Here is a 15,334-nt window from a genome sequence, read left to right on the forward strand (position 1 = left end):
AGTCAGGGTGACGACAATGGCCTTTTATGCGGGGTTAAGTATTCCTAATCCCCACGGATCACACGGTTCAGGTATGTCAAGTACTACCGTCACACCGTTAGCTCCGGCGCTAACTTTGTCAGGACAGGTGGTCGTGCTTGTGTGTGTCAGGGAGAGGCGAGGGGGGGGGGGACAACTCGGGTGGTGTCTCGTTGCCCCTCCCACAGAGGTGGGCCGGGCACTCCACTGGGCCGCATGCCATGCTATTCTCAACCTCCCGACTCGCCTTGCTAATCTTCATCTGGGCTGCCCGACATGGAGCTAACGCTGCAAACGGAGCGCTTTCATTTGTTTTGATGTCTATTTTGAATATGCATCATGGCCGTGTATGCCATTGTGGCGTGAGCAAAAAATAATAATAATAAGACTGACATCACGTGAGACATGGTGCCAATGACATCACAGACATTTGTAGAGCTCAAATACAATCGACGAAACATGATGACAGCCCTGCTCGAAACAGACACAAATGTGCAAGGACGGGAATATGAAGATGTCAACAGAGATATCGAGGTTGATGTTCACACACATACCCATTTGTCCAAATCGACTGCCTGAGGGGGAGGGTGTCCACATAGCATTAAAAACCATCGCAAAAAAAAAAAAAAAAAAATGTAGCAGTAGTTTTGGATGACAAATATTTTGAGACAATCTCGACATCGTTGAAAATTTTTCCCTGGATTCCTACCTCGGTCATCTCCACCGTGTTGGCCAGCATCTCCTGCAGGGCACGCACCGACAGCGACTGCTCCAGAATGAAGCTGCATATTGCCAAATCAGGAGGCACTTTCTGAAAGAGAAAGAAAGAGGAGTCACGGACAATCAAAAATTGGTTTAAAATTGTTGGAGGTGAGCGATGAGTCACCTGGGCGTTGGACGTGGTCTCCAGGAAGCAGAGGCGGTTCCCAAAGCCCTCGCAGGACAGACAAAGTTTGATCTGCTGCTCCTTCAAGATGGAAGCGGTGCACTGCAGAACCACCTGGTCGTCCTGTACAAAAAAAAAAATTCCGTCACATGCTGAGACTGCAAAAAATTAACTCGTACCTCATGTTACCGATGTCTGTCGTTCAAGACAATAAGTTGTGGAGGAGAACATGTCTCATAGTTCGGTTTTGTTTGTATTGGTTTGTTTTCATTTGTGTTGTTTTGTTTTGTGTTGTTTTGTGTTATTCTGTTTTGTGTTGTGTTGTGTTTTGCTTTGTATTGTTTTGTTTTTTGTTTTGATTTGGTTTGTGTTGTTTTGTGTTGTTTTAGGTTCATTTATTTTTTTTGCGTCACGTAGGTGAAGAAAGGAAACGAGGTGAGCACACGCCCCGAGCCGAGCGCTAACAGTCCAGACAGTAATTTGACTGGTGCAAAACACAAGCGATAAACGCCCCCCCCTCCATCCCCCCACCTGACACTTGCCATTCTCAGCTGTTGCCTGCGCTCAGCTATTACACACGCAAGAAGATCCACCACTTCACCTGACTCATTTTTTCTGCTCACATGCTTTCAAACGTTCAAATTTTGGGTCCAGGGCCACACGCTGCTGTTTATGAGGCACAGCGGGAAAATGGAAAGTGACTCCGACGGGTGACCTCGTAAAAACTCAGGCCTTTGCCAAACGGTGTCCCCTCGCAAGCACCTGATCATCTATCGTTCCTCAGGCCCAAAATGTCCGCTGGCCTTCGGAGCACAGTCTTGCGCTCGCGCAATCATTCGGGATGATTTTGCACAGTGGCACACTCGCTCGTCTTCCCACAGAGTTGTCCAGGTTGGAAGCTAGCGCAGAGGCCGCGCAAATTTTGCCACTTAACTCAGCGCTTTATTAATAGAGGCCGCCTTCCGCATTTGAAGGTTGACACTTTGCAGCCAGCCAAACACACGCCCTGATTATTTGATAATCTCCCCACGTTCCAAGGAGTCAAGACATTTCTGAGTCAAGGTCAGGATGTCCGGTTATCACCTTTGTAATATACTATGACAATTTTGTTTCCTCTTAGTGTGGAAATTAATTTTGTCTATCAACAATCTTTGGGATTTGAAAAATCCTTACGTGTTTAGCAGGTCTTACTTCAACTTCTGCTGGATTGACTCAAACATGTGGACCACGCAGGAGACAATTTGATGAACTGACATCTAAAGCCATGTAAAGCCCTCAAATGGTGTAACAAGCCGGCGCCACGCGCCGCAAGCTATGCCAAGTTGTCATGACGCACAACGGGCTCCTCACTCTTAACATAAACACCCATGTCGAGCTCCAGTAGTCCATAAAATGTTGGAATTTTACAGGCATGTCGCTGTTCTGTATTTACAGACAAAGAATGGCGGGGCATTTTTCTGCTAGCTTAATGCTAGTTAGCATCTCTATAGGTATGCTGCTAAGTGACTATTCAAATCTTGAAGCTACCAAAAAAACGATGGAGGCGTTATCATCGGTGGAGCTAGAGTGGGGGGGCTGTGGGAGCCCTGCCCCCCGAAAGAAAAAATCCTAGCACCGCCAGTGTTTATCTCTTGGCGACATTCACAATTATTTCCGGCTCACTTTTCCCAAATCAAATCTGAAAGCCATTTATTTTTAACAGCAGTGTTGTTCGACAAGTTTGCAATTATACAAATTACTGTATCAAACAGTTTTGGGGGGGAAATAGTTTGCAGTATATTTGTGGCTTAAATGATTAATATACGCAATAACAAACAATTTAAAGGCGGGTGGGGACTGCAGTGGTGCCTCAAATGTGTCACCTGCAAAAAGCATTGAAAAATCCATGCCGCAACCGAAACAATGTGAAGACTTCTCTTTTGAAAATGACTCAGCGGGGGGAGCTCGATGCTATCTCGATCTTTCTTTGCGCCATCGGCTCTTTGCCTGCGCTTGAGGCCCGAGCCCTTCGCTCCGCTCCGACTATTTTGGGCGGCTGCACCTGTCAAGATCACGTTGCCTCCTTCTGCTGACCGGCAGATACTTGGGCGCTAGCTTCTGAGTAGACAGCAACACGTTTTAGAAGCAGGACAAGCAATCAAGTCAAATGGACGACAAATGACGAGAAGGAAAATCAATCGATGGGATTGATGGTGGAAATCTTTGATCTGATAAAATCCACGACTAGCTAGCTTTAGCGGGATGGCTCAACAATGAGCTCTCAGCCTGATGTCAGACAAGAGAAGACCACCTGTTCATTGTGTACATAAGCGGCAACAGGTGCCGTGCATGTGTGTGTCTCGCTGGATGTGTTCGTCCGCAGGGCTCAACACTTATGGAGCCCCGCTTTGCCAGCAAAATCCTTCGGATCAAGGCAGCATCCGCGTCGGAGTCAAATGATTTTTGTTTTGAAAATATAGTCACGTAAAGATGCAAAGTGATGAAGATAAAGGTGAGGGAGAGAAGCCACTGATGCCGAGGAAAGACGAAAATGGTCAGAAAATAAAAATTATCCTTCTGCATGACTGCAGAGATGGATTTATTTGAATATTATTAACATTCAAGTCACATAATGACTTTTTAAAAGGCATCTGGGTTTTTTTCTATGAAAAAAAAATTGATTTGTTCGGAGAAAAACCAGCATGTCCCAAAAGATGCTAGCAAGTAGGCCAATGGCTGCTCCAGCTTCTCCCTCCAGGGTGCACACTTTTAGTGACACACTATAAAAAGCAGCTTCAATTATAGACTGAAACTCAAATACAACTTGAAAGTGTCTTTCTCGGCCACGAGAGGCGCAAACGATGACACAGCTTTTATATTCAAGAGAAGAAGAAGTACGGCTAGCGTTTACAAAATGGCTAATGACTCCATTTTTCCAAATATTGCCGACTTCATAGAAACATGGCGTCCGGAAACCATGTGATGAGGATTTAAGCAAAGCGGAGCAGTGCAGTGAGTTCAAAGTGTCCCGACTTTGTGGTCATTGAACGCATCACCCTCACCATGTCATTGATGTCCATCACTTATTAAAAATTTATAATAAACCTGGAAGACCGAGCAGTGAAATACTTGAATGGACAGGTCTTGCTTCCATCCATTACAGTCGATATCAAAAGTCTACACACCCCTGATCAACTGCTTTTGTGGAGAAATGTGTCACGGCCCGATGTAAACAAGATTGAACTATATGGCCATCATTTATGGCCAGATGAATTTCCCCCAAAAAACAAAAAAATCTGAAGTCAACCAGCAACTTTGGGGGTTTTCTGTAACTGAGCAACATCTGGACAGCTCCCAGCAAACACTTGAGTTCCCTTTCCTCGGGTAAAAATAGATAACTGTGGCTAACAGATGGGACTGACCACTGTGTGATGAGGTTTTTTTTTTGGGGTGCAATGAGAATTCAGTCTCCATATGCTGCCCTGTCAATCAAATCCAAACCAGTGGTGACCAATGTAACTTTAACTGGGTCAATATTAACTAATATAAACTTCTTCTGCGGACTCACCGTTCGCAGGAACTGGATCTCCTCCTCTCCCTCGCCCCCTTCCGCCATCCTTCAGTGCGCGTTAGTGGCACCACCTCCAAAGACAAGACAAGATCCTTTAGTTGGCTTTGCGTGATCTCCTCTTCTCCCCCCCTCTCTCTCGGTTTCTCTCGGTGTGAGAGCGTGTGGCTGTGCTGGAGGACAGCACCCGTCCGGGTCAACTCTCACAGTGCGAGAGAGGGAGGAAGGAAGGGAGGGAGGGAGGGGCAGCCACCTTGCCATGCCACCATGTTTGTAGAAGAAGGAGTGCCACTCCTTCACGCTGACACATACTCCTCCCGCCCCTCCTTCGTCATGTCTGAAGCTAAAAAAGGATTGGGGGGGGGGCAGCCGCTGTACATGTCCACCACCACATTCAGAAACTCACGTCAATTTCCGATTTGACATTTCCTTTTTTTAGCCTTTCAACAGATTTTTTTTAAATTTCTGTAATCCTCAGTGAAAGCAAACTGGTTAGTGATCAGTGGTGTTTGATCAAATAACACAATTGCAATTCCAAAATCGAATTTTTATTTTCTGCATTGTCCGCTTTAAATGAATCCTGTCTTTGATAAATTAATGGAAAAATGATTTTTGTTGATCCAATTCACCATTAATCTGCAGAAATATCATAAAAATAACCATTAACAGTGAACCCTCAGAAAACAAAATAATTAACACCTAAAATCCCATTACAGCATGGAAATGGCAAGCAGTTAATTTTTATTTATTTTTTAATACACGTGGAATGAGGACTCAAACAATCCAGGCTAAAATTACTAATTATTATTCGAACAGTCAAGGCATATCATTTAAACATACTTTCCTGACACAAGTGACCACTTTCCTAATAGTTAGGGTTTTAGGCGCCATCTTGTGGCATCTTATGGTATTAAAGAAAAAGCACAACACAAATTTGCACTAGCTAAGCGCCAATAGGTCGGCTTTTTTTTTTTTATTGGTGGGATATTTCCAAATGTAAAATATGGACTTTGGCTCAGTATAGGTTGGGGAAACACTGGAATTTGCCAAAATCATTTCGGGGGAGGTGGATCTGCATGAGGGACAGTCCTCATGCAGATGCAGCACACGCACGCGCACACACTCCCACACATTGGCGTTCTTACCTGCTCGGCATCCATGTGGCGTCGGTCATCCTCTCCTCCATCGCCCACTGCGGCAGGTAAGGGAGAAGGCGTTGGAGGGACAAAACCGCCGCCTGCCGCCGGCAGGACGTAGACAAGCAACCCACTTGGTGACGCGCCACCGAAGACGACCACGCGAGGTGCATTATGGGAATTGAAGTCCCATTGCAGCCCAGCTCCAACCGTGGCTCCATTTTCGCCCAAGTCATGACTTGGCGTCTACTTGTGTAGTTGCGTTGTTACGCCAAAAGATGGCGACATTGTGTTAATATTCGGGCTCAGTGGAGGGATTGCGCTCTTCTATGCAGCCGGGAAGATGCCGAGGAAAGATGGAAGTACTTGTCATGGCCACCTAAGAAATAAAAACAACAAACAAATGAAAATGAGTAGAAAAAATAAGAACACGAGAGCGGAATAGGTTAATAGCCAACAAGTCGTGTCAGACTAAGAGGTTATGGCACCACCTTCCGTGCTCGGAAAAACAGGACGAAGCACTTCCTTCTAGTTCAGGTCACCGGTGGAGCAAAATATCATCAAATCTCGCAAAATAATCAACAAAAGTACAATTATTTTAAAAAAAATAAAAAAAATCCTGATGCTCTGAACCAGAAAAAGTCAAATGCAATACTGAATTCACTTTATTTTGTCTTTAAGATGACTGCAGAATTGCTACTTCACAGCTATATAGTAGTAAATTGGCCTTTCTTATCCTCAGAGTCTCCTGATGTGATTTTGTATGCACGGACGGTAGGACGTCTGCTCCCTCACCCGCTCTGCTCTGCATCTTGCCTGCAGCTTCCTCGATGCCATATCGCCCCTCCGTGCCAAGCCAGGCAGCTTAGCTTCCTGCAGCAAAAAAAGAGGCCACCTCTGCACACTCGGGTGCTTAATGTCCTCCTCATGTTCAAACAAGGATGCCATTGAGCTGCCCCTGTCCAGCTGCACGGCCACATTCACAAGTGCAAACACTACGTGGCCTGTCTGCTCGCTTGCCACCCTCACACATGACAGTTCCAGGAGAAGAAAGAAGACATCAGGAGCGGCAACCTGATATGGGGATCGTCTCAAATCAGGGTTCCTGGAAACCCGGGGGTCCGCGAGCCCTAGCTTGATCCCGGCATGACAACTGATCAAAATTTTTTTAAACGCTGATGATGAACTCGATTTGTTTTTTGCACTTATGCTGACCTTGCCCTCATTTTTTTCCTAACACATCAGGTGTTCTTGATGATCATAATAATAATAATAAAAATAATAATAAATTACTATTACTCATTTTTGTACAAACAAATTAGTGGTGTTCTCACTTGATGTTTTCCTGTTTCATGAAACGTTGATATGTCAACATGTTGACTAAACTTGTTAAGCAGTGAACCTCACCAGACATTGTTCAAGTCAATAAAGAAAATGCTTGCATGTAAATCCAAAATAAAGAAATGAAACAAAACTTGTTTTTTTCACCAATTGCAACTTTTGCCAAGTCTAACAACGTCAATTTAAATTTAGGTTTAACAATTAGGCGACTTTCATTACAGTTATTTTTTTTACAGTCATGTGACAAAAAAAGGTCACTCCAAACATCTTGTGTGGGGTGAATAAAAGTTGCACGATGGAGACAGCTGGCCCATGCAAGCGGACTTTTTCTATTTCCACGATTTCCTATGGGAAGTGGCTCAAACAAGGCAGCAGAGGCTGCTTCCTGGGGTACACTGATGATTGTTCATCCCCCCCCCCCCCTCTTTGCTGGCCGAGCTGCCTGCAGCTCTCCTCCTTCCTATACAAGCGCTGCATGTGTGCACCATTCTCTCTGTGGCCTCACCCCTCCCCCTTGCACACACACACACACACGCAGAGAAACTGATGCAAGTTCCCCTATCTGCCAGAGCCAGTTCCTCCATTTAAGATGCTGACTTGTTTATGTAGACGCGACAAGTGACTTTTTTTTCTTCCCCCCCCCCACCCCCAGCTCTACGTTTGGCCACACTGGTGCTCGGCCTTCTTTCTGCAAAGGACTCCTTGATGACAGGTGCATGAAGTCTGCCTCTGCTGTTCTGTGCTCACCGCACATGCTCGGAGAGGGGCTTGACTGACTTTCGGGGTGAGGTGAGGGGGGGGGGGCGGTTTTGTGGATGGCCGGAAGGTGAAGATTTTGAGGAGGACGACGAAGAAGAGAAGGAGGAGGAGAAGGGGTCAAGCATGGAGCTGTAGGTACGCCGTGCTCAGATGCTGCCCAGGAGGAGGAGGAGGCCGCGGAGAGAAAGAAGCCGCAATGAACAAGACCAAGAGGTAACGCAAACAAAAGTGCATTAAAACATCCGTGTGTGTGTGGTGTGTATGTGTGAGTGAGAGGGTTTTGAGGTCATGACTCATACGGTGCATGGCACTGTGGTTAAAAAAAAAAGGTGTTAATTTGTTTGGGGAGTTTTATGTTTGCATCAGCCATTTGAGTGTTGTGGTGCAAGAGTAGTAGCAGGTGATGACAGGTGACACACACAGACACAGCTAACTTCTTTGACCTGCATATCAGTATACTTCATAGCTCAACATTCAACAGTCTCCTGAGCTCACCTTTAACGATTTAAAAATAGTGCAAAAAAATATAATGACATCTTGTTGCAATTTACTCAACAATCGAGCGGTTTCGGTGTAAATCGAGGCCTGTTTGATTCAATGGGAAGTTTTTCTATTGTATAAATGGCAAAAAGCTGGATACGTCGGTAGAAGTAAGGTTCAATGTGACTTCTGCCATCTAGTGGAAGAGCGTGTAATTGACACCTACTAATTGCGGGTATCAGGACCGGGCTGACTGCAAATAGTGAAAATCTGCGTATTGAAACGCATTTGTGAAAAGAAAAAGGAAAAGAAAAATTTTGGCTTCCTCCATAATGACCGCCTTGAAATACAGTAGCCTAGTAGGTCTAAAGTGTTCATGAAAAGAACACTATGCTATGAACATAAACAATACACCTATATGAAAAATTACACATAAAAGTGAAATAACAACTGAACTTTAGGGTTTTTGATGTCGCTACAGGAAATGCTTCAGACTTCTTTTGCGGCCAGAGCAGTTGCGAGCGCAGCTCTTATCAGATGACGTGATCGACACGCAACGATGCGTGACACTTCGTGCTGCAAAAAAAAAATCATGCGGTGCCAGTTTCAATACTCTAATCGGGTGCTGCTAAAATATCATTATCATGTAAGAGCTTTTCACATGCTTTAAAGCAATCGTTCATTTATTCTCGGCCTTTAATTAATCAATTAGGGACAGAAAGGGTGAATTTGCATATCGCTCGGCCTGTGTCGAGGCAGGAGAGGGAAGGGGGGGGCATCGGGTGGGCTTGCTGTTGCCAGGAGTCCTGACATAGATGGGAACATAAAAAGGGGGGTTTCCAAAGAGGAAACAGTTTTCCGATTTGAGTAGCACACAGGGGGATGAAGAAAGTTAGTGAGGAAAAGGTGAACGACTTCCTCGCTCGCGAGTTCATTCTTGATATCTCTCACCTGCTGTTCATGTGCGATGAGGGGGAAATACCCAAAAACCACGTCAAGAAAAAAATAATTGGTCGCATTTACTATGAGTCATAAAGCGAAAAGGTTAAAAAGACGACCGTTGCAAATTTACATTTGAAATATGGATTTATCCGTTAAGTACAGCAGAGCGATTTCACTTCCAGTTGAAGTTCACGGTCAAATGGAACACAAAATAAAGACAAATCTTTAAAACAACCAACTATTTTAGCCTATCGGGCTGCTAGCTTAATGCTAACACTAATCAGCCTCCATGTTGCAGTAGCTATACTTGAAGCAACAGATTTCTGAGTTTATTAGAAGTAAATTAGGACAATATATTTACATATTCTTCATTTTAGGCTTCATTTTGACGTTCAATTTAGGGCCTGACCGATTAATCGAATATTTTTTTTAAATTTTTCTTCGTAGTGTAATTGCAGATTATTATTCAGTGACTTAGTTGTTGTGCCCCTGTCCTTCCTGCAGTAGAAATATGAATGTAGTCATCACTGGACCGACGTGTATTTTTTTCACTACTTGGGTAAGCGCTCGAGTGTGTGCATGTGCGTGTGCGTGTATAAGAGAAGGGGATGTAGGTCTGGCCATTCAGGGAACTTGTCGTCATTTCTCTGAACTCGCAGCGTTTCCTGGTAATGTCACAATATTATTTGGCAGCAGCACGGTTGCACACATGCGCGACACACACACATTTCTACACATTACACACAACACGCTGGAGCCACGCAAATACACAAACAAAATCACATTCTTCCCTTTATTTTTTATTTTATTTTTACTTTAGTTTGGAGCTTTACAATCTTTTGGGACTAAATCAGTGTCTAAAAAAATGTCTCATTCGATTTCATTCCACAGTGTGGTCGGCGGGTTTTGAATCATTTTCCCCCAAATTTTGAGATCCCAAATTTTAAGCACCCGTCGACGACTGTTAGCGTGACTAAATGTCGTGACCGCATTGTGTTGGACTTATCTGCGGCCTACTTGTTCTCAGGAAGCCCAACTGTGAGAGTACCGGCGCGCTGAAGAGCAGGAAGTCGCCGCGGCAGAAAGTGCCGCACAGACGCAACACATGTCCCAATCCGCAGGATATCAGCCGGGCCCTGCAGGGCCCCTCGCCGGCCCCCAGCGCCAGCGCCGCCAGCCTGGATGAGCTCATTCTCCGCTGCCTTGGCTGCTTCGGTCAGTCGCGCACATTTGATCGCAACCTGCTTATGCAAATGAGGGCCAGTACAGGGAAGTAGAGGGGGGGGGGGGGGTTCTCACACAATGAGGCTTTTTGTTCTGCCAAGGGGTGAGTGGGGAGGTGAGGGGGCGGGGGGGTCTCAAAGTTTTGGGCCCCAGGGACCATGTGATCAGCGAAAGGCGATAGGAATGACCACCTCATTGCCACAAAAAAAAGGAAAAATTTCGTCCCCCCCCCCTCCCTGCTTAGATTGTTTGATGAATTGCCATAATACCGCTTCCTTGGCGGAGGTAACGCTAAATCTACGTGTTGCGCAGATTCAGAGGGGAAGCTGTGCAGCCAGCGAGGGTCCCACATGGTCCACATGACGTTGATGATGCACAGTTGGGTGGTCTCGTCGCAGACCTTCGCCCAGAAGCTCCTGGCCTTATATCCTCGTGGTCACGTGGCGGCGCCACTTTCGCGGTCAAATTAATTGAAATAGCACACGTGACTTTTTCACGACGAGGCCGGACTGCAGGTCAAATTTTGCAAGTGTGAGAAATATTCCAGAATAAGCAGGAAGGAACATGTTCTCCTTGACTGTCTCTCACGTATAAGGACAGCCCCGATGACAAGCGAGGCCTGAGGCGGGGTCAAGTATGCCACCTGGTCAGGTGAGTGACAACTCACTCCAGTCCTGACAGAACCGGTTTTTTCCTCCCGCCCCGTTTTTGTGCTTACTAAACACACTTTGCTGTCGCGCCCCGGTGGCCAGGACCTGGATCGGCCAGTTCCCCGCCGTGTTTGAGGCTGACCCCCTTCTGGAGCAGACCATGGGGGACCTGTGGGCGTTGGTGCGATCGGACGGGGAGGAGGCGCAGATCATCGACACGTCGTGCCCGTGAGATTTTTTTTTTTTACTACTTGGCTTCTGTACAAACCTGTTTTTAAAGGAACACTCACATCCTGACTTGCCCCTCCCGGTTTGGATTTGAAACGTACTCAGTGCGGTTGCCTTAATTTCCCCCAGATCAATGTCGTAAAAAATTAATGCAATAAAAAACTGCTACATGTTTGGGCTCACGGAGGACTAATAATTATCTTGATCCTAAATACTTTAACAGCCACACTTGTAAACTAAAGTCCAAAAGTAGCTTCTGAGTGGCATGGTCAGTCAACTAAATCTGTCTTTTTCCCCAGAAGCCCCCACGTGAACGTGTCACAGGGCCCCTCGCCTTCGGTGAAGAAACGGAAGGTGTCGCTCATCTTTGACCACATGGAGCCCGACGAGATGGCCGAGCACCTCAGCTACTTGGAGTTCAAAAACTTCTGCAGCGTTTCGGTCAGACTCAAGTATTTCTTTTAAGCACACAGACGTGCCCCTAATTGTAATTCTTCGATACACTGGAAAAAAATTGCGTGTTGAATTTACTCAATTTTAACTATCTGTATGCAATCATTTGATGTCCAATTTTCTTGCCCACTTTTTTCACAACATGTGTGACGGCTGTGGATTGATCAGTTCCTGGACTACCGCAGCTACGTGGTGCGTGGCTCGGTGCGGGACAACCCGGCGCTGGAGCGCTCGGTCATGATGTGCAACGGCGTTTCCCAATGGGTCCAGCTCATGATCCTCAGCAGGCACACGGCCCAGCAGAGAGCACAAGTCTTCACCAAGTTCATTCACGTAGCTCAGGTGGGCGACATTTTTAGCTTCTTCCTTTCCCTGCGTTATAAAAATCATTTCACAAGACGATCCGTTTGTATGCGTAGAGACTCCGAGTTCTGCAGAACTTTAACACGTTGATGGCCGTCACCGGAGGCCTCTGCCACAGCGCCATCTCCCGTCTAAAAGACACGTACAACCTTCTGCCTCCTGACGTCACCAAGGTACACCGATGGCTCGCGGCAACCTTTCACGTCAGTTAACCATACCAGAAGAATTTTTTTTTATATAGAGTCCAAAAGTCTAAACAATTCCGAATCTTTTCTGAGCACCTTCCGCCATGACGTCATCAGGCACTGAGCGAGATGACGGAGCTCCTGTCATCGCGCAGCAACTACAGCAACTACCGCCGTCTATACAGCGAGTGCTCCGGCTTCAAGGTTCCCATCCTGGGGGTGCACCTCAAAGACCTGATCTCCCTCAACGAGGCCTTGCCCGACTACGTGGACGGCGACAAGATCAACCTGAGCAAACTGCAGCACCTTCACAGCAACGTCAACGAGCTCCTGGAGCTGCACCGCCTCACGCCGCCGTTCGAGGCCAACAAAGACCTCCTGCATCTTTTGACGGTAGGAGACCCAGACCTGGTCCCGAAACCACGAACCGGAGCCAGAACCAGACCTCAATGGAGGAATGTCACCAATGATGTCTTTAATGCTTCAGCTCTCTCTAGATCTCTACTACACCGAGGACCAGATCTACGAACTCTCCTACACCAAGGAACCCAAGAACCCCAAGATCCAGGTCAGTCTCCTCTGTGCTCACCAAGTGTGCTATTCAACCTCTGAAATGGATTTCATAGACCTATTAAGCTTTTTCCTCCTCATGGGTGCTCACGCCACAAAAAAAAAAAACCCTTAACCTCATTTAATGTCTGAAAACTACGTTTGGGTTAGCGGTGTGGGCATGCGAGTAAAGCGAGCAAAGCGCAACCGTCACTCAACCGCATCAAAGTATCAAGTTAGGGTGTAACGACGTGTACGTGTGTATGAGTGCGCGTAACTTCTTTTGTTTTCTTTTACGACTGCAGCCTGTCACTCCAGTGAAACCGCCGGTGGTGGCAGAGTGGGGGTCAGGGGTCACCCCCCGCCTGGACCCCGACACCATTTCCAAACACGTCAAACAAATGGTGGATGTGAGTACAACACATGAGGGACATGAGCGGTATTTTTTTCAGTGTTTATGTGAGAGGTAATTATAAATTAGTGAACGTCACACCCACACTCGATTTTCACTTCCTTATTAACTGGTAGCGCAAAGGAGAAGTTCTCAACACTCTTTGTCGCCCCCTTTAGTCCATCATGAAAAACTACGCACACAAGCAGGACGGCTACATCCCGCTGGAGGACTTTGAGAACATCTCCGCCAATTTTCCCTTCTCCTTCTGCACGCAGCAAACTGACAGGTGACACTTTTCTCGCATACAGGATAATATCCAACAATTTGTTATCAAAGCGACATTTTCAAAAATGGCCGTTCTCCTCAGGCACGGTCAAATCAGCCGAGAGGAGATGACGTCGTATTTTATGCGCGGGATGTCGGTGTGCGCCAAGCTGGGCTATAACTTTAACGACGCGCACAACTTCCACGAGACCACTTATAAGAGGCCCACCTTCTGCGACACCTGCGGCGGCTTTGTCAGTCTTTATAATAAAAAAAAACAAAAAACGCTAAAACCATTTGGAATGAAAAATAACATGGTTGTATCATGTTGCAGTTGTGGGGCGTCATCAAGCAAGGCTACCACTGTAAAGGTAAGTCAGCAAATAAAAATGGCTAACCAAGCACATCAGTGATAGCTTAAATCTTTTCCCAGAGACACATTTTCAAAATGGTAGTTTGAAGAGTAATAATGCAAGCTGCAAATGCCTTATTTCATAAATTCAAAGGTAGGGTAATACTCAAAGCATTCACTCACCATTTGTTTGTTGAGGTGAGGTCAAGAAGCACAGCAGCTTATGGATGGCTTAATTAATAAACGTAGAAACTATTCCAATCTTCCCAGCTTGAAAGTCATTCAAAATATTGAGTTGAATACCAACCAAAGCTGAAGAAAAACAAAACAAAACAGAGTGGCCTGCCTGCACACTCCACACATGAACATGACTTGCGGTGGCCATCTTACTTTTGATCCTTGCAAGGTGTGCACTGCCTTAAGTGCAGTAGCTAAATATGGCCAGAGGGGACACACACAAAAACTATGGTCAAGACTCCACCAGATCCACCAGATCCTGATTTTGCTGCAAAACCCTGAAAAAGTGTCGCGTGTTGAAGTCCGGAAAAGAAAAGTAGAAATGATTAAAGCTGTGTTTCTCGTCAGATTGCGGGATGAACTGCCACAGACACTGCCGGGATCTGGTGGGGATGGAGTGCTTGAAGAAACATAAAAGCACCAGCGGCTCCTGCCCGTGCACCCCCGCTGCTGACTCCCGAGTTAAAGGGAGTGTGTGGAGTACGTACCCCCCCCAGGCCACAATTCATACAGCACCATGCACCCTAACCCCCCACCCTCATCAGGTTCCGAGGAAGACGCCTTCGTGTTCCCCCACGGCAACGACTCCGAACACCCTAAGGGCTGCGCCCCCTTCAGGAAAAGCACAGACTCTGCGGCTCTGTGGGACCGCTCCACTCAGACGGACCCCGGGTTGTGGACCCCCCAGGAGAAGAAGGAGCGTAGGGTGTACAACCACACCATTCCTGGACAGGTGAGACGCCAAGCCTGCAACCTTCACTTCAAGTTAACATGTTAACGTGTGTGTGTGTGTGTGTGTGTCAGGCCAACACACTGCCTTCTCAAAGGAATCGCGGGTGCTCCATGCCCATCTCCTTCCTGCAAGAGAAGCTGGAGGAGCTTCACCTCTGCAAAGAGAGGAGCCGGGAGCCCGATTGACCATCGAGCGGCAGGCACATGAACTTTCTCCACCACAAATACTTTTTTTTTTTTTTTGTTTCCGGTCATGTCTCTGGTGCTACGTTTCTTGGGAATATCACGAGCAGTTTCCGGATCCAGGATTGAGTGTGTGGAGGAAAATGAACACTAAAGCAGAATTGCCATTCATTTGTGTGTGTGTGGGTGTGTTTTGAAGTGTGGCAGCTACCACAAAAAAGCTCAAAGTGTATGAGAGGAAAGATGCATTTTTATTTGACAGTTCTCATGTATATGAATCTCATTGATGTGACGTATTTTGTGACTCCCCACCAAGGATAAAGAATTAAAAGTGAAAAATTACAAAGTCTTATCTTGGCATATGTGACTGTGAAGTACATGAGCCTGAACAAAAATTATTTATTTTATAAA

General features: G+C 46.3%; 2 protein-coding genes across 2 annotated transcripts in view; one reads left to right on the forward strand and one right to left on the reverse strand.

Moving 5' to 3' along the window:
* The window catches only part of ryr1b (ryanodine receptor 1b (skeletal)), a 36,340-nt gene extending 31,674 nt beyond the window's left edge, over positions 1-4,666 (reverse strand). The window contains 3 exon segments of the mRNA XM_037268665.1: positions 728-829; positions 905-1,027; positions 4,452-4,666. Coding sequence (XP_037124560.1) covers positions 728-829; positions 905-1,027; positions 4,452-4,499 — 273 coding nt within the window. The 5' untranslated portion in view covers positions 4,500-4,666.
* Positions 4,667-7,450: 2,784 nt separating this feature from the next.
* Positions 7,451-15,272, forward strand: rasgrp4 (RAS guanyl releasing protein 4). Its single transcript, XM_037267649.1, has 17 exons — positions 7,451-7,900; positions 10,137-10,324; positions 10,646-10,757; positions 10,922-10,984; positions 11,086-11,211; positions 11,511-11,652; positions 11,833-12,006; positions 12,084-12,200; positions 12,330-12,605; positions 12,700-12,780; positions 13,067-13,171; positions 13,332-13,441; positions 13,523-13,673; positions 13,754-13,790; positions 14,357-14,488; positions 14,554-14,741; positions 14,813-15,272. The coding sequence occupies exons 1-17, from the start codon at positions 7,884-7,886 to the stop codon at positions 14,924-14,926; spliced, it is 2,133 nt and encodes a 710-aa protein (XP_037123544.1). The 5' UTR covers positions 7,451-7,883; the 3' UTR covers positions 14,927-15,272.
* Positions 15,273-15,334: the final 62 nt, after the last annotated feature.

The sequence above is a fragment of the Syngnathus acus genome, chromosome 13 (genome assembly GCF_901709675.1).
Source record: "Syngnathus acus chromosome 13, fSynAcu1.2, whole genome shotgun sequence".
Classification (NCBI taxonomy): domain Eukaryota; kingdom Metazoa; phylum Chordata; class Actinopteri; order Syngnathiformes; family Syngnathidae; genus Syngnathus; species Syngnathus acus.